General features: G+C 33.9%; 1 protein-coding gene across 1 annotated transcript in view; it reads left to right on the top strand.

The window, feature by feature from the left end:
- The window catches only part of HSPA4L (heat shock protein family A (Hsp70) member 4 like), a 48397-nt gene that overhangs the window by 5294 nt on the left and 17494 nt on the right, over positions 1 to 25609 (top strand). The window contains exons 2-12 of the mRNA XM_054563364.1: positions 4751 to 4808; positions 6792 to 6932; positions 10004 to 10126; positions 15271 to 15370; positions 15849 to 15982; positions 17856 to 18100; positions 18217 to 18293; positions 19540 to 19691; positions 20151 to 20257; positions 22422 to 22555; positions 24543 to 24742. Coding sequence (XP_054419339.1) covers positions 4751 to 4808; positions 6792 to 6932; positions 10004 to 10126; positions 15271 to 15370; positions 15849 to 15982; positions 17856 to 18100; positions 18217 to 18293; positions 19540 to 19691; positions 20151 to 20257; positions 22422 to 22555; positions 24543 to 24742 — 1471 coding nt within the window. The remainder of the gene's footprint in view (positions 1 to 4750; positions 4809 to 6791; positions 6933 to 10003; positions 10127 to 15270; positions 15371 to 15848; positions 15983 to 17855; positions 18101 to 18216; positions 18294 to 19539; positions 19692 to 20150; positions 20258 to 22421; positions 22556 to 24542; positions 24743 to 25609) is intronic.

The raw sequence follows: 25609 nt of genomic DNA, 5'->3' as shown, positions 1-25609 counted from the left end.
TTACTTGAATGTCTGAGGAATTACATTCCACAGAACAATATTTGGGAAATGATGCTGTGGGTTAGTGGTTCTTAACTGGTAGGGATTTGCCCCTGCCCCTGCCCCCAGGGCCCGTCTGACTCTCTGAAGATATTTTTGGTTCTCACTCTGGAGGGCAGGGGGCAGGGGGTGCTCCTGGCATTCGGCAGGCAGCAGCCAGGGGTGTTTCTGAAATCCTGCATTGCACAGGATAGCCCCGCTCTGCCAGCAAAGAATTGTCTGGCTCAAAATGTCACTGGTGCCAAAACTGAGAAACCCTGCTTTATGGACATCTTGGCAACCATAGCTAGAACTGGCAGTGTAAGGAGCTGACCCTTTAATTGAAACCAATTGATTGATTGCCCTCTTAACTTTTATCGTTATTAATTGAACTATTGTGTTTCTTAGAGTCTACTCAATAATAGCAGAAGAGGCTATAAATAATAGTGATGTTAAGGAAACTGGAAAAGGAAAGCCAGAATTTTTTAAATTGGGCTATTTTTAACATGTAAGTGGTAAATTCAAGGGATTTTGAATCCTTAGTGGAGATTGACAAAGAAGTAAACAAATTTAGAGTGCTGGCCTCTGAAGTGAGAAGTCTGGTGGTCTCCTGGCAGCATGTATTTTCTCTCAGCTCATCATGCTTGGCCTTAGAAAAACAGGCTTTATAGGAGAGACAGAAAATTAACCTTAAGTGTTAAGGGACAATGTAAATGTAACTTTCTTAAAGTAACATACTGTCATTTGATTTTATGTCCCTCCTCTACTAAAAGTAACGTAGGGCATTTAGAAGTTCTGTTTGTATGTTTGGAGTTCCGTGGCATTTTCTGAGAATCTGTGACTCCCACTGCAATGGCAACATTAGATTGAATATTATAGATTTAAGCTGCATTGTGAATACTCCTTTTTTTATATATAAAATGGAATTTCTCACTAGTAGTTGATATAATCCATAAAAATATAATATAAATTGATTATATGATTTACATTTGGATAAACAATTGAATGCCCTTTCCTATAAAGACTTTTATATCTGCCTTTAATATGTGGTATAAGGTGTTTATTTCCTTTGGTATTAGTAAACTTAAGTAAAAGTTTTGCAAGAAGATAGGCATTTAATTAAATAAAAGGGCAATACAATTTTTTACCAAAAATTGAAGAAAGGAGTTTGAAGACCTTTAACTATGTGAGGACGATGGCTTTCTATATATTGAAACTGGATATTTCCAAGCTATAACATTAAATTATTTAACTTTGTATGTCTACTCTTAACTAAAGAGAAAACCTGATCATGGTAACTGCCTTAGCGTTCTCTGAAGTGACATATGTGTGAAGCATATTTCAAAGAGTCTAGTACTTAGTAAGTGATAGTGAATCAATCTTATTTGGATCTAATGTTCCAACAGAAGTTAAACTCTTGAGAAGCAACCTAAGAATAAGATTTTCTGTGCATTGAAGTGATGGTAGTCAAGTATTGAAAAATTAAAAGTATTCAGTAGTGTGTCCAAATAACGGAGTAGACAGAAAGACAGGTTATCAAGTAGGTTAAGAAATGGCAAATGTGTATCTTCCCTGGTGAGTTTTGGGATGGAATGTCAGCCATCCACATGGATCGCCATGTTGGATGTCAGCATTAGCTTGGCAGATGCTGTGTCGATTCCCGCAGTTACTCACAAGAGATGGGAAGATGTCACCTGAACCACTGGTTTGTGTTCTGTCCTCATTTTCCTGTTTTCACTAGCTCACAGTTAGAGAACAGTAACTTTCATCCCCTCCTACATCTGTCCATTTCTTTCAACATTTTAGTTTTAATTACGTATCTTGGATGTCTCAAAGGTTCCTCAATCTCAATATGTACAAAATAGAATTTGGGACGGTCCCTTCCCAAGCCTGTTCCTTTTACGATGTTTTCTGTCTCATTGAATGGCACCAGTGTTTACCATCTTAGGCAAACTGGAAACCTGGACATTATTCTTGATACTTGCCGCCTCTGTTTTCTATTCTCACAGTGTTCAGCCAGAGTGTAATGTGAGCCACACACATAATTTTAAATGTTCTACTGTCTCCATTAATAATAAAAGAAACAGGTGAAATTAATTTTAATATGTTTAATTTAACTCTATCTAAAATCTTATTTCAACATGTAATCAGTATTTTTTTATTGAGATATTTTACAAACCTTTTTAAACATTAAATCTTCAAAGTCCACAGTATGTTTCACACTTATAAAAAGTACATCTCTCTTCCTACTAACCACATTTCATGTGCTTAATAGCCACAAGGTGTCTGGTGGCTACGGTTTTAGACATTGAAGATCTAATCTATCACCAAGTCCTTTGAGTTTTTCCTCCTAAATATCTTAACGCCTTCTCCTGATGTCTCAGCTGCCACCATCCTGATACAGATTACTGATAATTGCTAGCCCTCCTCCTATCTGTTCACACTGTAGTCAAAATGGTCTTCACCACACTCTCCCTACTTCCTTCTCATCATCATTTACTCTTCCTTCAAATCTTATCACTTCCTCAGGTAAGCCTTTCCCGATTCCCCTCCTCTCAGTTAATTCCTTCGATTATCTATTCTTTTAGCCCTATTTACACCCTCTATTGTAGCGCCTAGTTTATTTCCTGTGTGTGGCATTGTATAATAAATTCCAAGAGAATCAAAATCATGTCTTTTTTCCCCCCTCTCTGTTATATCTCTAGTAACTAACAGAATAAGTGGTCCGTAAACATATGTTGAATTAACTAAATGAACTTAACTGCTTCACTGCCCTGAAAACCCACTGGCCCCCAATATTACAGTGTTTCATTCAACCCTTGAAAAGCACTGTTCTCGGATCTTTCCTCATCAATTTGTATTATATGTAAACATGGAGAGTTATCTTCATTATTCAAAAACCTTTAATGAATTCTCATTACCTGTTGAAATAAATTTCAAACTTATAATCTGTCATTTGAGTTGAGACTTTGTATAATTTGGCCCTGATACTATCTATCAGAATGTTCTGTGAAACAAACCAAATTATTCTTGAGTCTCCAAATAAGTATTACCCTTAGGAGCCATCTTTCCATTCATTCAGTAACTACCTTTACTATAACTACCAGATAATATTCTAGGCCAGTTCTATTCCGTACTCCTTTGTACTGCTTTGTACTCTAATGTATTTCTGTTCTGTACTATGTATAATCTGTTCTCTGTGTACTCGCTGGCTACATGTGGTTCTTGAGTGCTTGAAATGCAACTAATGTTGAGGAACTGATTTTTTAATTTTAACTAATTTAAACTTTACTAGCCACATGTGGCTAGTGGCTACCACATTGGACAGTGCAGATCAAGGCAGTGGGCATACATTATCTACCCTCATGGAGTTCATACCAGTATGGTGATATAGTCAGTAAATAAATAAAATACATCAGATGGTGATACATTATGGAGAAAAACAAAATTGATTAAAGTAGGAGAGATATATGTTGGGAAGGAGTAGGAATGCTATTTATGTAAGACAGAAAAGGTGTCTGTGATAAGTTGGCATTTGAACAGAGATGTGAAAGAAGTGAGAGGAAAAGCCATATGGATATACTTAGAAATGTTTCAGAAAGAGAACAGCAGGTACAAAGGCCCTGCGGCAGAAATGTGCTTTCCTTATTCTAGAAATAGCAAGCAGACTAGTGTTCCTAGATTGAAGTCACAGGGTGTGGCACCCAAGGACCAGACTCTGAAGAGCTGCTGGGGCATTTAAGTTTTACTTTGTGAGACAGGATACCATTGGAGGGTTTTAAGACCATGACCTTAGTCTTTAAGAGAATTACTCCAGTTGGATATCATATTGAGAATAGACATTTACCTACATATCAAAAATGTTCTTCTCAACAAAATAATTACATATTAAAATGCTTTGTCTTCTTTCAAGTCTTAATTCTGAAATCACTTCTATTACTTGCCTTTCCTAAACCCTAATATCTGGAAGTAATTAGTCTTTTTTTTTGCTACTATCATTCATAATCCTATTCTGAGTTTTTCCAATAAACTATAAATCCTCCAAAGAAAGTGACTGTAGCTAGTATATTACACAGTGCCTGTAATTATTTGTTAATTAAATTAATAGTTACCTGTAGTTACAATGAAAGTCATTGGAATACTTTCTTAAATCATTTCATGAAATGGTATTTTGATGATAATGTTACTCTATACTTGCTTTTATAAGCAGAATTACCTATAAATGCAGAAATAAAAACAGCAATCGGATTGTTCAAAGCATTTACCTATATTCACTCATTTAATCCTCACACAACCCTATGGGTAGGTATTATCATTACTATCTTCCAGATGGGAAACTGAGGAAATAATGCCTAGGTAATTTCCAGAAGGTTATTTAGCTGTTATGTGGCAGGGCCATAATTTGGATCCACACAGCCTGTCCTTAGTGAATACAGTTAATTTTATTAGTAGGTCATAGACCAATAGATCTTGAAAAATAATTTTGGGGACCAACATAGTGCTGTTACCTATTAGCACATTTTTAAAAATTACAACATCTATAATGGACACTAGTTCATTACTTATGAAAGTTTAAAAATACGTAAAATTTTGATTTTTAGGTAACCTTTTTAAAATAGTACGTGATTATATTAATCCTTTTAATTTATTTTTGTATAAGGCGAAGCAGAATAATAGCACATTGATATAAAAAAAAGCCCATGGGAACAAACTCTGTTTTTCTTTTGTTTAGGGCCTGTATATCTTTGGGATCGAGAACTCGAGCCATTGGAAATGCAGCTAAGAGCCAGGTAAACTGTTAAATGTTGATGTTTTGATTTATAGGAAAGATTAACTGAATCTTGGTTACTAAGCTCCCATTTTATGTAACTAAGAGTGAAAAAAGAGAGTGGGGAAAATATGACAGATCCTGAATCTTTGTTTTAGATTTATTTTGGTTTGTAAAATATTTTTCAAATGTTATTTATTAAAAATATTTAGTTGTGAAGTTAGGGTGTGTTATCATACGCCATCGGTTTTTCCCTATATGATCACTTTCTATCTAGAATATGGACTTCAACAAGTGAGCAGTGTCTTAGTAAAAGAGGGTGGGGAAAAATGGACAAACTAATTTCCAGAATAATTAGTGGCTACCAGTACTTTACATGGAATCTGTTTAATTATTCATATTTCTAGGCTTCTGAAATGTTTATGGTAGCACATTTACTGTTAATGTTCCAGGCTATAGCTTCATTTTCCCTGGACTTTGTTTATTGCCCTGAGCCAAAAGCCCTTCACAATTATATTTTAATGTATATCTGGGTACTCTTTTTCTTCTTTACAAGATAACTTTGTTTAATGGGACGTTTCTTTTTTCTTCTTCATGACTTTGTAGGAGTAATTGACTCATTTATCCAGGAATTTTGCTTACAATTTTTATCAAGGTTGTCTTATATTTGGTCGATATATGAATATGTTTATATCCTCTTCCACTTTCATTTGTACATAAACAAATGTTGAGCTGGTGTCAAAATGACCCCTTCACTAAAGTTTTTATCTTATATTCTGGCTGATCTTCTAAGCGTATCAGAGATATCAGAGTTTCCAAAGGAAGCAAACTATACAGTTATTTCTCCTAAAAAGCTAAAACCAACATGGTAATTCAGTATATTTGCAGGTTTCACGGCATAATTGAAGATACGGTCTATTTGGCCTTTAAAGGTCATTAAGAGGGCAACAAATATATCTCAGTGATATTCTGTAGTTATAACTACATGTTCTAGTTAAAGAAAAAATTACTTTGCCAAAATACAAACTACATGGAGGGAGTTTAAATTTACTAGCCTCGGAGCAATTCTTAGCCATTCAAGCAACACAGTAGTACATGAGAAATTTCACAAAGAACTACATATTCAGAAGAAAAGAAAAATAGGACAATAAAAACATTTCAAATAAAAACCCAGAAATGAATGTGGAAAGAAAGAAGAGAAATCAAAGATACTAATTTACCAGAGCAGCGATGTTGCATATTTTTCATCTCATGGCACACATGAACTACTAAAATTCTGCAGCACACCAGAAAAATATGTTTTGCCAATATGACAATAGGTGTAATTTTGATTGGTTTACAAAGAAATAATAATAGTAATTACCTACCCTTGTTGCTCCAAAGTGACTTTAGAAAAAATCAGGAGCCTATGTTATTTAAGGATTTCTGGTACCAAGAATTAACCAAACAAACACAACCTTATTATATGATGTGACCAATAAGATGCAACTCCTATTATATAACCTATATATTTTGTGTTCAAAACAGAGCATTCACACCAGATGATTATTGGTGGTTTGTCTGTTGTCATTTTTTTATTTGACAGTCTAAGAGAAAAGAAGTCAGTGCCCCTGACTAAATAGTCAGATACTGCATGTTTTAAAAATTCTTGCTGCACACGAGTTGAAAATTGCTGTGCTAGAGCAAAAGTGTTGAGGAAAACCAAAGATACAAGTTGTAAACAGGTTTTTATTATTTGAAAAATTTTAAGTTTTATTATTTATTTATTGAAGATACTAATTTTGAATCTAGCATTCCTAGAAAAGGAGGATAATTTGCAGGGAGGGCACTAGTTAAGATGTGTATGTTCTCATTGTATAATTTTACTATTGTTTGGAAATCAGGAAAATACATGTGTGTAATTCTGAACTTAGATGTGGAGGATAAGGAGTCTTGGTCCTCAAGTATTGGCATAGTGTTTGTTTTGCATTCATTAAGTAATTCATAAAGTGTTTACTCCCAACAGATAGTCACAAATGTAAGAAATACAATTCATGGCTTCAAAAAGCTTCATGGACGATCATTTGATGATCCTATTGTGCAAACTGAAAGAATCAGGCTTCCCTATGAGCTGCAGAAGATGCCTAATGGAAGTGCAGGAGTTAAGGTAAGCTTTATGTTCCCAGAGTGCAAACACATATTTAAATTAAAGGAGCGAAACGTGATAATATTGCCTGCTTGTAATTTAACTTTTTTCTTCTGAAAGTAGTTCAAATATGGCAAGATATAGGCAGTTTTTTTAGTAAGTGCAAAAAAATTATAATTTAGGTAATTTTTTAATCCAAACAATACTTTTATTATCAAGGAAAAATGATTATTATTGGGTGAACTTTTAGAGATGAACTGTGTTTAATGAATGAAGGCAGAGGTGGCATATGTGATTTGGAAAATAGGCCCCAAAAGTACGTTAATTGCCATAATGAGTTTTCTCTCATTTAGAATAATTTTATAACATACTAGAAGTATTAAAGCAAACTCTACTCCCAAGTAAGAGATGGATTGTGGATTTTTTAATTCTACATCCTGAGACAGTAAGTTATATATTTGTTAACAAACAGGTTTCTGTTGAGTTTTCAAAAACTTAACAGAATACCTCAAAACACAGTTACCATGTGACCCAGCAATTTCACTCTTATGTATATACACAAGAGATTTGAACCATGCGTACACACAAAACATAGTACACAAATGTTCATGGTAGTAGTATTCATAGTAGTCAAAAAGTAGAAGGAACTCAAGTGTCCATCAACTGATGAGTGGAAGAACAAAGTGTGGTAAGCCTATACAATGTACTATTGTTTGGACATAAAAAGGAGTGAAGCACTGATCTGTACTACAACATGCATGAACCTTCACATCCTAAGGGAAAGAAGACAGATACAAGAGCCCACATATTGTATGATTCCATTTATATGGATATCCATAATCAGGCAAATCAATAGACACAGAAAGTAGATAGGTAATTGCTAGGGGTAAAGAGGAAGGGGGAATGGGGAGTGACTGGGAATGGGCAAGGGCTTTTGTTAGGGTAATGAAAATGTACTATAGTTAGTGGTGATCAGTACACAATTTTGTGACTATTCTAAAAACCACTGTACTGCACACTGCAAATATGAACTTTATGCTAATGAATTATATCTCAAAGCTATTTTAATAACTAATCTTAAACTTAATATATGTGTTTCAAGACTGTGCACATACTCATTTTCATAAAAGAGTTCTAAATACAGAATGGATGATAAATTATATGACCTAAGTCTGTTGAGGGGAAAGGAGGACAAGAATAGAAAGAAGGGGAAGGGACAAGACAAGGAACATGTATGAATGCCATGGACACGGACAGCAGGGTGGGAATGACCGTGGGAGCGGGGGGTGCGGGAGGGCTGGGCAGAGTAGGGCAAAGGGGAGGAAACTGGGTCAAGTGTAATAGAATAACAATAAAATATTTAATAAAATAATTTAAAGAAGACACCATGAGAGGTTAAAGATAAGACAAAATATGAAGCCATATTTTAGCTGACATTTGTGAGTCAAGGGTTGCTGACCAAGAAGCTGGGTGGGTTATGATAGCAACAAATAAGATAAAGAATAGTATTCAGACATTTCTGGTTATTGACCATGCGAGGCAGTTTTATTTGAAACAACTTAAATTCTTTTGCATTTATTCTTTAAAAGGAAACTGAAAACCGTGCTTTGTAAGTAGTTTGAGAAAAACAGTAAGATTTTTTTTAATAAGGCCAAACCTAGTATTTGAATGATAGCATTTTTATGCAGTCATAGTGGTTGCGTGTAAGAGGCTTTGAAAATATCAGTCAGTCCTGTGTTGAACAGTTTCCTTATCTTTTGAGGATTGCGCATCTTTAGAATTTAACTCCTTAAGCATTTTATCCATTTTTTGACATTTGTTTGGGTATACTTTGATGTTTATTTCATCTAAGTTTATACTATAAAAAAGAATACTGTATTATTGTGCCTCCTATAATCAAACACCATGGTATTTGATTCACTTCCCTGATATTGATATCTCCCCACATTTATTAATTTTATATAATACTTGGTGTTGAACTTGCTTTTAAATTGATTAAGTGGATATCAACTTCAGACCTGTTTCAAAGTAAATTTTACATAATTATATACACATATTTATGCACACTTATAAACATGCATACATTATGCTGCTTGTGAGAGAAATTCTTTAAAGCACTTCCAGAGTTTAGTGTCATAGAAAAAATTTATTCACTCCCCTGGAGTTGATAGGTAAAAAGACATTGCCTTTTTTCTCGGTAAATTAAATTTAGTCACTATATGGGTTCTAAGGTAACTTTTTATTGCTTATAAATTTTGTGGTTGTCGTTATAAAAGGGTTTGATCACTTGAGTAAGCAGAGATACTCCACTATTCCTTGGCTGAGAAGCACTGTAAAGTTTTATTTATTTCATGTGCTTAAGTGCAACCTAGTCTTAAACTTGTGTGTAAGTTGAAATAGTTATTTGGTTAAAAATAATTTTTAAATTTAATATATATATATCTTTGATGTTTAATTAATAATTATCCCCAGAAACCTTGGAGTAATACAAATTTTCTTTTTAATGGAAGTTTTCTTTCCTCTTAACTGTCTCACTTCCTTTCCCAAAACCGTATGGCTAAAACTTTCATTTTAAACCCAGGAAAAATTATAATTTTCAAAAGGAAGATTATTTTCTCTTTTTCTTTCTTGTTAACTAGTAAATTGAACAATAAAAATTGCTTTTGTGGGAGGTAGAGGTCTGGAGCAGGTAAAGACACTTCTGAAAATAATTTGGTTGTAATACTGTTTAGACACTGAAACTTCAGAACTAAGAGATTGCAATAATAGAACAGTCTTTTCGGGCTATAAATTCCTTAAGCAAGGACTTTGCCTTTTCCCTGTTGTTTATCCATCATGTATAGAGTTGATCTGCACAGAATCCTTGTTGGATAAATGAATGACTTAATAAAAATCCCAACTTTTGGCCCTGGCTGATGTGGCTCAGTGGATTGAGCATTGGCCTATGAACCAAAAGGTCGTTGGTTTGATTCCTGGTCAGGGCACGTGCTGATCTCACACATAAATGTTTCTCCTTCTCTTTTTCCTTCCCTTCCCCCTCTCTAAAAATAAACAAATAAAATCTTTTAAAAACCCTCAACATTTGGTTTTAGGTGCGTTACCTAGAAGAAGAGAGACCTTTTGCCATTGAGCAAGTTACTGGAATGCTGTTGGCCAAGCTTAAAGAAACTTCAGAAAATGCTTTGAAGAAACCAGTAGCTGACTGTGTGATTTCAGTAAGTTTTACTTCAGTAATGAATACTCTTGGGTCATATTTTCCAATGTACAGTAGTCCTCTCATCTACACAGATGGAGTTCCAAGACCCCCAGTGGATGTCTGAAACTATATCTATACTATATTTTTTTCTATATATTTGTACCTTTTTTTTAAGTCTTAAAGAAAGGAAGCACTTTACAGCTTCTCTTTGACATGTTCAAATTGCCAGTATTACTACTCTTGTACTTTGGGACCATTATTAAGTAAAATAAGGGTGACTTGAACACAAGCACTGTGTCACCACAACAGTCTATCTGATAACTGAGGCGGCTTACTAAGGGGTTCACAGGTGGGTGGTGTATAGAGTGTGGGTAATCGGAACAAAGTGACAATTCCCCCCAAGGCAGGACAGAGCAGGATAGTACTAGATTGCATCACGCTACTCAGAACAGCATACAGTTCAAAACTTACAAATTGGTTATTGCTGGAATTTCTCTGTTTACTGTTTTCAGACCTCAGTTGACAATGAGTAACTGAAACTGTGGAAAGTCAAACCGTGGATAAGGGAGGCTTACTGTATTAATGTTATATTAAAATATTTTTCTTCCCTTTTACACAGTCTGCCCTTATCCAGTAAAGACAACCTAAATCCATTTTTACTTTTACATTAAAAAGAAATAAATCTTATTTGACAAAGTTCAAGATTGAGTTTCCCAAAAGTTGATTGTGATAGAAAAAAAAATTTTTTAAAAAGTATGTGGTTAGTAACTGCTGTAACTGCCACTTACCCCTGAGAATCTTCCCAGGTAGCACTGAACTTCCTACCTCTAAGGACTTATGGCAAAGTTGAAAATTCCCCTCTGGGACTTTGAGATTGTGTTTGTTCTATATCAGATAGAAAAGATCTTTCTTTTAAAAATGAGTTGGATATATTTAACACATCCAGTACTTTCAGAAGTTTTGTGATATGCATACACCCATGAAACCATCATTACTATTCAATATAATAGACATTCATTACCACCCAAAATTCCCTTACACCCTTTTAAAAATGAAAATTGTTTGTACATAAGGTATACAATGTGATGCTTTGATATACATACACATAGTGAAATGATTAGTGCAGTCAAGCTAATTAATATATCCATCTCCTCATTCACTTATCTATTTATTTGTGATGAGAGCACCTGATACCAACTTTCTTACAAAATTTTCAGGATACAGTATTCACTATAAACTCCATACTGTACCTTAGATTTCTTGAACTTATTCATCCTATATAACTGAAACTTCGTACCTGTTGCCCAATATCTCCCCATTTCCCTACCTCCCTGCCCCTGGTAATTACCGTCCTACTCTCTGCTTCTCTGAATTCAACTTTTGTAGATTCTACATTTAAGTGATATCATGCAGTATTTTCAGAAAGAAAAGATATTTCTTTAAGGAATCTTAACAAAACATTTAATTATGTATCTTATCTCTTGAGATCCCATGATATATTGATACTTAGTTTTTAAGTTATGTGTTGTCAACTAAATGTGAATATATTTTTAATACTATTAAACTTGACTATGTGAGTTCAAAAGCCTTATGTCCTCAGACAAATAGAGTAAGATTATGAACTCTTCAGTGAACTTAGTAATTAGGGTTTTATTTCATAGATACTGGATCTTTGAAATTAAAAATATTAGAGCTTAATAGTTTGTTTTCTAGCCTTAGAGTAATAGTACATAATAGTTTACAATTGGCCAGGCACTATTATAGGCATTTAATATCTATTGACCCATTTGATCTCAGAACCTCTCTGTGAGGTTGGATATTATTAACCTAAGTTTTATACATTAAAAACCTGAGGTGCAGAGAAGTTAAATAACTTGTCCAAAATTGGCACAGTGGTAAAAACAGAAATCAAACCCTGATAGTTCATTCCCAGATGAACTTAGAGGTTTCCCATCATACTGCCATTTGTTGAAAATATATGTCAGAATGGTGTAAATTTTAAAATCCTTTTTAAAATTCAAATCTACCCCAATTTAATTTAATTATACTTGGTTTTACTTTCTGATACGAAAGTAGATAGAGCATTATAAACTTCTTGGCCAATATTAACTTTGTAGTTAGTACAATAAACACATTGTGAGCTATATAAGGGGAAGTATTTTCTCTGTTTTATTCATTACTATATTCCTAGTGGCTATAAAAAAGTACCTGATATATATGTGATCAATAAATATTAAACAAGCCATAATAATTTAGTATCCGTCAGGAGGATAATGCTAAAATTATTTTAGCATTAAAATAATGCTAAAATTATGAAAATTATGATAAATCAAGCTTATCAAAATCCAAGTTCTTTCTGGTTTTTAGTATCTGTTAAATGAAATTTCTAAATTCAAAATGCAATAAAATTTGGAGGAGTCCACTTAAAACTTAAAATTGGAAGAACCTTAAGTCATGTTGTACAGGAATATACTTAATTAGCTTTTTAGAAATCTGTTTGTAGACCAAATCATAGTGCTTCTTAGTTTAATAGAACCAAGTATATGTAAATCTTAGTTGGAAGTTTAAGCCTGAATTTTATTTTTAATAGAAATATATTTAATGGTTTTGGTGGTCTTAAAAGAAACATGCTCATCAGAAGTCCCCTGAAATCTAATTCCCCTCTCCCTTTGAAATATAACATTTGGCATTCTATTCTTCCAATAGCATATACATACACACAAAACAATTCATGTTATACTTCCCTTTTTTCAAAAGTATTACAGATACTATTCTGTGACAATTCACATCTACCTGATTCTTTCCAGTAGCTACATAGGATCCCATTAAATACATATACCATAATATATTTAATCTCATTTTAACATACTCTTTGGTTTTTACTTTTTCATTATTAAAGATGAACATAAATATATTTTTTCATAGGTCAGACCAACATAAGAAGGATATAGACTAACATAATTTGAAAATCCTGCAATATTATTCCATCTTTTTTTAAAGTATATTTTATTGATTATGCTTTTACAGTTGTCCCATTTTTTTTCCTCCCCTTTCTCCCCCCCTGCCTTGTGCCACCCCCTTCCCTCCATCATTCCCCTACCTTAGTTCACGTTCATGGGCTGTACGTATAAGTTCTTTGGCTTCTCCATTTCCTATACTATTCTTAACCTCCTCCCGTCTATTTTGTACCTACCATTTATATTTCTTATTCCTTGTACCTTTTCCCCTATTCTCCTCCCTACCCACCTCTGCTGATAATCCTCTATGTGATCTCCATTTCTGGGATTCTGTTCCTGTTCTAGTTGTTTGATTAGTTCGTTTTTGTTTTAGGTTCAGTTGTTGATAGTTGTGAGTTTGTTGTCATTTTACTGCTCATAGTTTTGATATTTTTCTTAGATCAGACCCTTTAACATTTCATATAATAAAGGCTTGGTGATGATGAACTCCTTTAACTTTACCTTATCTGGGAAGCTCTTTATCTGCCCTTCCATTCTAAATGATAGCTTTGCTGGATAGAGTAATCTTGGATGTAGGGCCTTAGCTTTCATGACTGAATACTTCTTTCCAGCCCCTTCTTGCCTGTAAGGTTTCTTTTGAGAAATCAGCTATAGTCTTACGGAAACCCCTTTGTAGGTAACTGTCTTCTTTTCTCTTGCTGCTTTTAAGATTCTCTCCTTATCTCTAATCTTGGGTGATTTACTTACGACGTGTCTTGGTGTGTTTCTCCTTGGGTCCAACTTCTTTGGAACTCTCTGAGCTTCCTGGACTTGCATGTCTCTTTCCTCCACCAGATTGGGGAAGTTTTCTTTCATTATTTTTTCAAGTAAGTTTTCAATTTCTTGCTCTTCCTCTTCTCCTTCTGGCACTCCTGTAATTTAGATGTTGGAACGTTTAAAGTTGTGCCAGAGGTTCCTCAGCCTCTCCTCATTTTTTTGAATTTTTGTTTCTTCATTCTGTTCCGGTTGAATGGTTATTTCTTCCTTCTGTTCCAAGTTGTTGATTTGAGTCCTGGTTTCCTTCACTTCACTGTTGGTTCCCTGCATTTTTCCTTTATTTCACTTTGTATTTCACTTTGTATAGCCTTCGCTTCTTTCTTTATTTTGTGCCTGTACTCAACCATTTCTGTGAGCATCCTGATTACTAATGTTTGGAACTCTGCACCTGACAGGTTGGCTATCTCCTCATTGCTTAGTTCTTTTTCTGGTGTTTTGATCTTTTCTTTCATTTGGACCATATTTCTTTGCCTGTGCACCTGTTACATTGTAAGGGGCGGAGTCTTAGGTATTCACCAAGGGTGGGTCAACCCACATCGCTGAGTTGTTGCACTGTATATGGCAGACGGGTCAGAGAGGGAAGAGTGCCACTTGGTTGGTTCTTGCCCTGCCTTCAGTCACTTCCCCTGCTTCCCACAAGCCGGTTGGGCCCTTCTGGTGCTGATTCCCAGATTTGTGTACGTTCTAGGACCCCATGGCCCCCTCCAACAGACTCTCCTGTGAGGCTAGGAGTCTCTCCCGCCTCCGCAACCCCCACAGATTTTTACAACCAGAGGTTTTGAGGCTTTATTTGTCCCAGCATTGGAACCCTGGGTTGCGCAGTCTATCAATAGCTCCCCAGTTGTTCCTCCTGGTTTATCCACACACAAATGTGGGACTGCCCAAGTCCACCTGCTGCAGCCTGGTCCTCCTGATCCTCCAGCCACCACCTTGCCAGGCGTCCTCTCCACTCTGGCTGCCTGTCTCCGCCCCTCCTGCCAGCCTGGACAAATGTTTCTTCTTTAACTCCTTGGTTATCAGACTTACATGCAGTTTGATCTTCTGGCTGTTGCGGTGGTTTTTGTTTTTAAGTTGGTTGTCCTTTTGGTTGTGCAAGGAAGCAAAGCGTATCTACCTATGCCCCTGTCTTGGCCAGAAGTCTTTATTCCACCTTATATTGCTTTAAATTTTCATTTGTACTTTAGGTCAACATTTTATAGGTAAACATTTTATGATATAGAATTGACAAACTTAAAAAAAGTGTTTTTTCTCATTTATTTAATTAGAACACCATTCTTTGCTCTGATCTGTACACAAGTTTTAGTGCAATTATTTTTCATTTTCAACTGATAAAATGTTTAAGCAAAATACAGTACATCAAATTAATATACTAATTATTCTTAAATACCAGATTCCAAGCTTTTTCACTGATGCTGAAAGAAGATCTGTCATGGCCGCAGCCCAGGTTGCAGGTTTAAATTGTTTAAGATTGATGAATGAAACGACTGCAGGTGAGCACTTTGCATTTTGAAATCACTGTGAGAAAAGTACTATTATAGTGTTTTTATAATTAATGCAAAGCATTTATTTTTTAACTATTATGTACTGGTTCTTATAAGCTTACTATTTTGGAGTACAACATTTGGCAGAAGTTAAATGTGTCTTACATTGGCTCTAAGAATCATTAATGTTATAGAGTTACAGATAGATAAAGAAAACATAAAATTAAAAACATTAAGCAAATTATGAAAAGTTAGGCTACTCTGAACTTAATAATTTGTATTATTCTACTGTGTATTTTTTTTTTAATTAAGTTTTTTGGGATGTCATTGGTATATAGCATCATGTAAGTTTCAAGTGTACATTTTTATGATACGTGATCTGTACATGTTCTCTACTGTGTATTAAAGTGTTCAGCATCAGAGTGGTTTATCTGTTTTCCACATGATTGTTATGCTGGAATTAACTTAATTTTTTGTTCTTACACAGTTGCACTGGCATATGGAATTTATAAACAGGATCTTCCCCCGTTAGATGAGAAACCAAGAAATGTAGTATTTATTGATATGGGACATTCTGCCTACCAGGTCTCTGTCTGTGCTTTTAACAAAGGAAAACTTAAAGTAAGTAAATAAATGATTTGCAGTATTTTACTATTGTGGTTCAGAGCATACAAGACTGTACATATAGGACCTTAATGACTAGGTTTAGATCCTGGCTCTGCCACCTAAAAACGGTGGCCTTGAACATGTTTTTTAACCTCCCTAAACCTTAGATTTCTCATCTGAGGCTAATATAAGTAATTGTCTCACAGAATTTTTGAAGACAAAATGAATTAACATATATAAAATGCTTGGAATGCCACATAGTAGATAATATGCGTTAGCTGTTTGTATTGTTGAGGTGTTACATCAGCTATCATGGAGCATAAATTTACATATTTATCTATAAATATACTTAGGAAACTTTTATAAAATGATTCCATTGTTTTTAGAAACCTTTGCATCCAGGAGTCCTAATCAGATTTTTCTACAGTGTGACATTATTTACTTATATGTGCTTATCTCCTTGTAGTTTGTATTTGGTTTTATATTATTTTTACACTGATTATCTTATCCAGAGTTACACATTCTCTCTCTCCATTATGCACATGTGTAGAATTTACACAGAAGATGAATTGTTTTGGGTGATTCAACACCTTTTAGAGTGTTTTGTCTTACAGTTTCTATTACTATAATATTCTTATAATCGGAAAATTAAATGGAGATGATTCACATGAATGTAGGGTAGTTTTTGGTAAATTGGTTTAATCCTTAGTAGTTAGTCTTGCATTTTAATTTAAGGAAAATTAAAAGAACTTGAATTTCTTTTTAAATTAAGAATGAAAAAGTTGTTTTAATTTTCCTTAAATATTCTTTTAAGGGAGGAAGGCGGCGCTCAGGTGAGCTTTGCTGCATGGTTCCTAACTGGTACCTGTCTGAGGCTTGGAAGTTGGGGACCCCTGCTTTAGAGTGATCTATAATTTTTAGATCATTGAAACCTTTGAAAGTTTGATAAAAGCTATGGTCCTCTCTCCAAAAGGATGTACATTTGCACTAATAACATACAAACACAATTTTGCAATTAATTTTGGATAATACTGGACCTGGTGAGAAGTACATGGGAAGACATACCAATCAGATTATGCTCACATTCAACTATCATGTTTACTGCCATTCTACCACCCATCCTTGTGGGGGGAAAAGGCAGACAAAATACACACACAGTGGGATTTTTTTAGTAGTCATTTTTTCTAACTAGTGATTTCTGCCCACTGCCCTGGAGAGAAATTAGATGTCTTGGTCCTATGATTTCAAGAGCTCTAGTGTTGAAGTTCTGTGACTTGTCTATTCCTTTTCTACCCAGTTGCTAGCTGGGACTTACTGCTCAACAAGCTTACTATATATTACATTTTTGTCTCTTTTCTACACACTTCTCTATTTTCTGTTTTAGCCTCTCATGTATTCTTTTGTTTGTTCTATATTTTTATAAAAGTAGCCTAGTTTTTTTTGCTTTTTTTTTTGTTTGTTTAATAACTGAAGGCCTAATACCTGGTCTATAAATTGACCAATTATACTGTAGTATATTAGATTTAATCTTTGGCTGCTTTGTTTTTGGTTACATGATTAAGACTATTTCTTCTGTTAAACTTTGGTTTTGGCCTACCTATTCAGTGCTGTTGCAGAATCAACGGATGTCAAGTGATAAAATTTAAAGTTGTAACTCAATTATTTCAGAATTAGGATTATTCTTAAATTATATGTTGATCTGTAACCTAAAGCAGATAATTCAGAGTGGGTAGGTATGTTGGCTAAATATAAATTATAATAAATTAAGTGATTTTAAAATTGGCACCTGTGTGAGTTTTGACAAGTTGGCTTTAATTTTAACTTTAAAAGGTTTGTTTGAAAGCATCTGTTTTTCTGAAAATTCATTTCTGGTTTTTCAATTAAACAGGTCTTGGCCACTACCTTTGATCCATATTTGGGTGGCAGGAACTTTGATGAGGCTTTAGTAGACTACTTCTGTGATGAGTTCAAAACCAAATACAAGATAAACGTGAAAGAAAACTCTCGGGCCTTGTTGCGTTTGTATCAGGAATGTGAAAAACTAAAGAAGCTAATGAGTGCAAATGCATCAGATCTTCCACTGAACATTGAGTGTTTCATGAATGACCTTGATGTTTCTAGTAAAATGAACAGGTACCATGTATGTTTTCAGTTGGAAAAGTGCTTATTTTCTGTTAGATTCTGTTTTTTGGAAGATGTGCTCAGTTTTTAGATCTCAAAATGGTGAATTTTATTTCATTTTCCCACAGGGCTCAATTCGAACAATTATGTGCTCCCCTCTTTGCCAGAGTTGAACCACCATTAAAAGCAGTAATGGAACAAGCTAGTAAGTGGCAATTATTAGACTAACCATCAAAACTGTAGCATGGTGTGTTACTCACTTGAATAGTGTAGGAGAATGATTTTCCCTTCCTTCCTTTCTTCCTTCCTTCCTTTCCTTCCTTCCTTCCTTTCACTTTTTTATTGAATTTATTGGGGGATGACAGTAGTTAACGAAACTATACAGGTTTCAGGTGCACAATTCCACAACACATCATCTGTACACTGTATTGTGTGTTTACCGCCCCCAGTCAAGTCTCCGTTCCTCGCCATTTATCCCTCCATACTCGCTGCCGCCGCCTCCCCCCGCAGTCAGCACCCTGTTGTCCGAGGGCAGCGATTTTCAGTCCGTGCGCCTCAAGAGTTTTTAATACATGCAATACTGACTATTTAGTCTAAGGCGCTGACCTCTTTTCCCTTAGATTGTCAAAGAAAAAAATTACAACAGCCAACACAATAGCTGTCCAGTGTGAACAAATCAAAGTTGTACCTGTTTTTTTTTTTCCCCAGATTGGCAAAAAAAAAAAAAAATGTATTTTTTGGTGTGCCACAGAATTTTAGTAATTAGCTTACATGGGCCGTGAGATGAAAAATGTTGAAAATTGCCGGTGTAGGAAATGGTATAAGCTATACAACTTCATGTGTTTTTTGAAGATTTGTATTTCTTATTTTAGAGGAGGGGATTATAACTCATTCCTTTTTCATAAAAGTAGGGCACCAGAAATCTTTGTTTTTAAGAACTACTGGTTTATTTTATTGTTTATATCATAAAACTAATACTAGTAAAATCTGAGGTGTTTAGAAAATTCTAAGATGAAAATAAAGTAGAAATGAGGACATGATTGCTTTCTGTTAAAGTTTTTGGGAACCAATTAAAGTGCCTCCTGTGTAAAAAAACGTTAAAATTGAAAAGCATTCTCAAGGAAAGAAGTGTATTTTGACCGTAAAAAAAAAAAGTCACTTTCTGAAGGGATTTTTGAGGTGGAAGTTAAAATATTGAAGGACTCTGGAGAGTCACTTTGAAAGCCCATGAGGTGCTTGTCTTTATTGTCACTCCATCTGGACCAAGTGCCGTGCCCAGCACATACATCATTAGTATTTATTTAATTTTGCCTTTTATTTGCCTGTTTTCTTTCCTTTTATTCTTGTTTTGAGCAAAACCCACCTTGTAAAAAAGTACTTTTCAAGATCAACTTTTCACACTGTTAGAAAGATTACCTTGTTTTTTTCAATTAAAACATTTTGTTTTCCAGACTTACAACGTGAAGACGTAAATAGTATAGAAATTGTAGGAGGAGCAACGCGAATTCCTGCAGTGAAGGAACAAATTACTAAATTCTTCCTTAAAGATATAAGTACCACATTAAATGCTGATGAAGCTGTGGCAAGAGGATGTGCATTACAGGTATGATTATTAGTCTTTTTTTAATGCATATTTTGCTGGAAATATGGTGATAGACCTAAAAGGAGCTTAAATATTATCTGTTCTAACCACTCGTCAATAGGCTAAAAGTAAATTGAAATTATTCCCAAAAAGTAAGTCTTGTGTCTTTTCTATTAATATTTTTAAACTAGCATAAGACAATATGTCTATAACTCTGCTGAAAGAACATTTTTATTTTATGCATCTGTGTAATTATTCCCCTTAAAACTTTTTGCTATTTTAAAGTACTGTATATTAATTTTTGTAAGGTCACAGAAAGAGTACTCTGTGACACTTAAATTTTTACTAGTTAACCATTAAACAGTAATTTTTAAAATGTAACAATTTTATTATGGAGACTTTGTTAGGCAGTTTAATCAAGGATAACCTAGGTTATATTTTGTGTTTGTTGATTTAAATATGGTGTACATTTATTTGCAGTGTGCGATTCTCTCACCAGCATTTAAAGTGCGTGAGTTTTCCATAACGGACATTGTTCCCTATTCAATCACATTAAGATGGAAGACCTCTTTTGAAGATGGAACTGGGTAAGTTACTTTTTAAAGCCTTGGTTAGAACTTGTCATAAATAACCAGTTGAATCTACTTTTGTAAATTAAAGGAATTTATGCTTCAAGTTCTCAAACACATTTAAATGAAATCTAAGAAAAAAATATAAGAATTATATATAATCTGGAAATCATGATGGTATAGTTTTAAGTTTTTTACTATAAAAATAAAACATTCTTATTTTCTAATAAAATCACAATATAGAAATACAAAAATTTTAAAAACTGCCTTTGCCACACCGGATCTTCTCCCTAGCCCATTTGCAGAGGTAACCATTGTTAACAGCTAACTGTGTTGTCTATCCAGTATTTTTTAAAATATCCAAGAATAAAAGCTTGCACTTTCTAATGCATACACTGATCATCTGTATATCTCCAGTGCAACTTGCTTTTTTAAATATGTTGCGTATTACCTTTCCAAGCCAGTAGACAGTAACTGTTTTTCCAACAACTATATGTGCCATAATTAAAACTTGACCAATACATTTTAAAATCACATTCTTTCTGTTTTGAGCAGTGCTTTTAGAAACATCCTTGTTTAGTTATATTTGGTATATCTATAAGATAACTATGTAGGAATGAAATTGAGCCAAAGAGTGTAACATTATCTTAATACTGCCAAATTCATTAAAATGATTTATCAGTATATATTCCTATTAACAGGGCATTCGACTACCTGTTCTCTTTTTATTTTCTCCTGTACTTTTAAATTTAACATTCTAATAGTAAAACTATAGTACAATGTAATTAAATTCGTATTTCTAATTATTGTGGACTATAATCTTTCCATAGAAAAGACTGACATTTTTACTGACATTTATATTTTCTTTTCCATGAACTATCCAGGATTTAAATAACTTGCTTCTCTACAAAAATAATTTGTTTTAAATATATTTTACTATTTTTCAGAAAGCTAGCTTATACAATAAAGTAAACCTGTATTTAGGTTTTGAAGTTGCTTTGAAATTTTGTTCTGTATACTATATTATATACTCAAACATCTGCACCCCCAAGAAATTGAAATGTTTCCACAAATTTCAAAAATATGGATTATCAATCTGATCTGAATGTTTTTCAGAGCATTTAAATGGCATGCCTTTTATGTCAGTATTGAGGCAAGAAATACTATTCTTTAAAGCTAATTTCAGTTAAAAGTATAAATGATCCAGAAAAAAAAAATTACAGGAAAACATAGGGGAGCTAACTTGAAAAGTAAATACATTGTAGTGACTACAATAAGGAAATAGTAAGTAATGGCGGTAGATTCTTGAATACTTGGACAGAGAAAGGTCCACGAATGTATTTTCAAATCTTGCATAGTTAATAGAATGCTGTGTTTAAAGGGTGAGTTTCTGGGACATTATAAACAACAGTTATAAACCTGTTAAACTATTTAAGGAATAGGAATTGCTTTGTAGCTTTTAAAATGTCCTGTACTGGAGAGGAAAAATTATACAAATGACATTATTACATCAACTGAAAAAAATGAAATATGGATTCTAAAGTACCAGTGTAAATTTTTAAGTTGATCATTGTACTGTGGTTATATTAGAGAATATCCCTGTTAGGAAATAAACATTAAAGTATTTAGGGGTAAAGGATCATAAACGTATCCAACACCTTCAGTTCTTTCAGGGAAAAAAATATACGCATAGACAAATAGTGTGTGTACACTTGAATAATGAAACAAATGGGATACAATGTTAATAGCAGCAAATCTAGGTAAAAGATATATACAGGTGTCCTGTATTTATTTTTGCAGGTTTCTGTAAATTTGAAATTATTTTCAAATGAAAGTTCCTTTTTAAAGAAGTTAGAATAAAAAGGGTTACATATGACACGTATTTTGAAACCAGTGGATAGGATTTGGTCCTCAGATGTGAGCAAAAAGTAATCCCTATACGTATAGGCCTTAAAATGTAGCTATTCTCAGATATCAGTAATTCTTCTCTTTTTAGAATTATTACTATAACAGACATTCTAAAAACATTGAACCATAAATCTGTCAGCTTTACAGTCAGTTTCTTTTTCTGTGCATTTGTACATAGAAGTCTTTCTAATTGCTGGTTATTAATAGTGAGATGGAGTCTATTTTCATGGACAACTTTCTTTGTTTTGAACTGAGTTTTCCCACTCTCCTTTAGGGAATGTGAAGTATTCTGTAAGAACCATCCTGCCCCATTCTCAAAAGTCATTACTTTCCACAAGAAGGAACCATTTGAACTAGAAGCATTTTATACTAATTTACATGAAGTGCCTTATCCTGATTCAAGAATTGGTAAGAGAACTCAAGAAAAAAATTTTCATAAATTTTTTACTGTAATTAATAACATGTTAATATTTGAATCAAGGAAAAAATCAGTTGATATTTATGCTAAGCCAGCACTGGATTTTAAGAGAAAGATATTCATACCTTTTTTCAAACATGTACTTCTTAGTGCTCAGCGTTTGTTTCTGAAATAGCAGCAGGTTTGTATATTTTTAATTCATTTTGACATCTATATTTAAAATGTTCTGTAATTGGTCTGAAAGGTTTGGGTAAGGATTATTTTTTTTAATGGAAAAACTAAATCAGTAAATTGAAATTGTGTTGCCAGACTGATTATATATTCTGATTTTAAACTTAAGCTCATTGGCAACAAGTAAAATGACTATCATTGAATTAATATGAAAGTGAGAATGGGAGACTGTAGTTGAGTAATCTTTTTAGTCCATACAAAACAATCATGATTTTATGTAATTTAAAAGAGAAAGGATAATTTTTAAGTTGTAAGATTCTCTAGGTACTTTTTTTATTGAGTAATCTTTTTAGTCCATACAAAACAATCATGATTTTATGTAATTTAAAAGAGAAAGGATAATTTTTAAGTTGTAAGATTCTCTAGGTACTTTTTTTATTGACAGGCTAGAAAGAAGCTAATATAAATATTTCAAGTACAGTATTTATTTTAAATTTAATATCCCTTTTTCTTTTTCTTTAAAGATTTTGTTTATTTACTTTTAGAGAGAGGAGAAGGGAAGGGGAGAGAGAGAGGGGGAAGAAAAACATCAATGTGTGGTTGCCTCTCACATGCCCCCAACTGGGGACCTGGCCTGCAACCCAGGCATGTGCCCTGACTGGGAATCGACCAGGCAACCCTTCAGTTTGCAGGCTGGCACTCAGTCCACTGAGCCACACCAGCCAGGGCTCAAGTACACTATTTAAATCAGTGGATAAAAATTACTGAAGGAGGTATTGGCTTGTTAGGGTTTTTTTCTGTAACAAAGAAACACAAACTGTGTGGCGTAAACAGTAAAAATTTGTCTCATATTCTGGAGGGGAGAAGTCTGAAATGAAGGCACTGGCAGGATTGCTTCCTTCTGAGGGCTGTGAGGGGAGGATCCATTCTAGACCTCTCTCTCCGATGTGTGGTAGATGGTCATCTTCATGGTCGCATGGCATTCTCCCTGTACGTGACTCTGTCTCCAAACACACATACCAGTCACTGGATCAGAGCCCAGCCTGATAACCTTATTTTAATTGGATTAAACTCTCTAAAGATCTTACCTTTAAATCAGGTCACCTTATGAGGTACTGGACAATAGAACTTCAATATATGAGTGGAGCGGGGAGAAGTGGAGGGGCACAGTTCAACCGACAACGCAGATTAACGAGATTGTTTACTGCTTAGTGTTTCTGCCTAGTGGTCTCTCTCCTATGGATATCATTATGTATTTGAGATTTAAAAAAAATAAAACATTTCTTAAAGTGAAAAATAAATATGACATTTGTAGGTATTAGTGACTGGATAACAACAATTTTTGCTTTAGGAAAAATCCAGAAAAATTTAAAATTGCTTTATTTATAAATTACCAAGATGATTATGTTTTTCAAAGCTTGTAGCAAAAAGGAGTAATTTTATGTTTGGTTTTCAAACCCAGAAATTGAATTTTGTTATAAAACAGTATTATAAAACATACTTAAAAGTTATATTGCCCTGCGTCAAATTGTCATTGGTTAAAATCCCAACTCTCCTTTTTCCTAGCATTGATGATTGATTTGGAGCAGGTTGCTTAACCTTTCTGAGTATTAATACCAAGTTTATTAAGGTATGAAAATGGTGATCTGGGGAAAATGCCTGTCCCTCAGTAATTAATCTGGATGTGGTAATAATTTGATGGTTATTTGCCAGCATTGGAAAGATGATAGTCAAATTATTGAATTTAATGAATTGAATGAGTTAATCTGAGGCCGATGTACTGATCAAAGCTTTTTTTTGTTTAAGGGAGCTTCACTATTCAGAATGTTTTTCCACAGTCTGATGGTGATAGTTCCAAAGTGAAGGTTAAAGTTCGCATTAACATCCATGGAATCTTCAGTGTGGCTAGTGCATCAGTAATTGAGAAGCAAAATATAGAAGGGGATCACAGTGATGCTCCTATGGAGACAGAATCTTCATTTAAGGATGAAAGCAAAGATGATGTGGTATGTAGAAATTCAAGTTCCTCTAATAAAATATGCAGTATTCTAATCATAACTGGTACTTCAATAGTTGAAAACATTAATCATTCAGATTTTGCTCTGAAGTTCTGTTGTAGGAATCAGAACAAACTTTTTTTAAAATAAAATACTGACTAATACTTCTATTTGAAATGTGCTACTCTGTCTCATTGTAACAGACTTCAGAGACTCTGCATCTTTCATGGTGTTATATGGAGCACACGCATTTCTGTGTTTGGAGTCGTCTTTCCTCAGTCCTTCTTTATTTCCATTAAAACCATGTACTATGGCTAGCTTTTTCAGTTTACAGATAAAAGCAATTCAGTGTGATAAGTTTTGAACTGTACACACACACACCTTCTAAATTGAATATACATGCTTAAAAAAGAATTTTTCAGAGCTCAGGGGATGTCTGTGGTAGTTGAGCAGAAGAATGTGCTGTACATTCAGTAATACTAAAAACACATATTTTTGACAGTTTATTTCTTTATGAAAGAGTTTGTGACCCTAACACTGTATGTACTTTTGGTGAACTATAGATGAAAGAATCTTAGGAGAACATGATTATAATCCATTACACAAAGTTTTCATCTTTTAATGTATACTGTTTGTGAGATTATTTCCAATCATAGTTGGTGATCCCTGAATTCTACATGTATTTGTGCATATTAAGAATGGATTTTGGTGTCAGATGGGTACTAGACTCATCAGGGAGATCACTTTGTAAGTTATATAAATGTCTGATCACTATGTTATACACCTGAAAATAATATAATACTATATACCAGCTGTAAAAAAAAATGGATTTTTTACAAATAAATGTCAAGACAATTTCTTACTTATAAAGATTCT

The sequence above is a fragment of the Pteronotus mesoamericanus genome, unplaced genomic scaffold, assembly GCF_021234165.1.
Source record: "Pteronotus mesoamericanus isolate MK-2021 breed Mesoamerican mustached bat unplaced genomic scaffold, CSHL_Meso_final contig_163, whole genome shotgun sequence".
NCBI lineage: Eukaryota > Metazoa > Chordata > Mammalia > Chiroptera > Mormoopidae > Pteronotus > Pteronotus mesoamericanus.
This window is presented reverse-complemented; position numbering and strand designations above follow the sequence as displayed.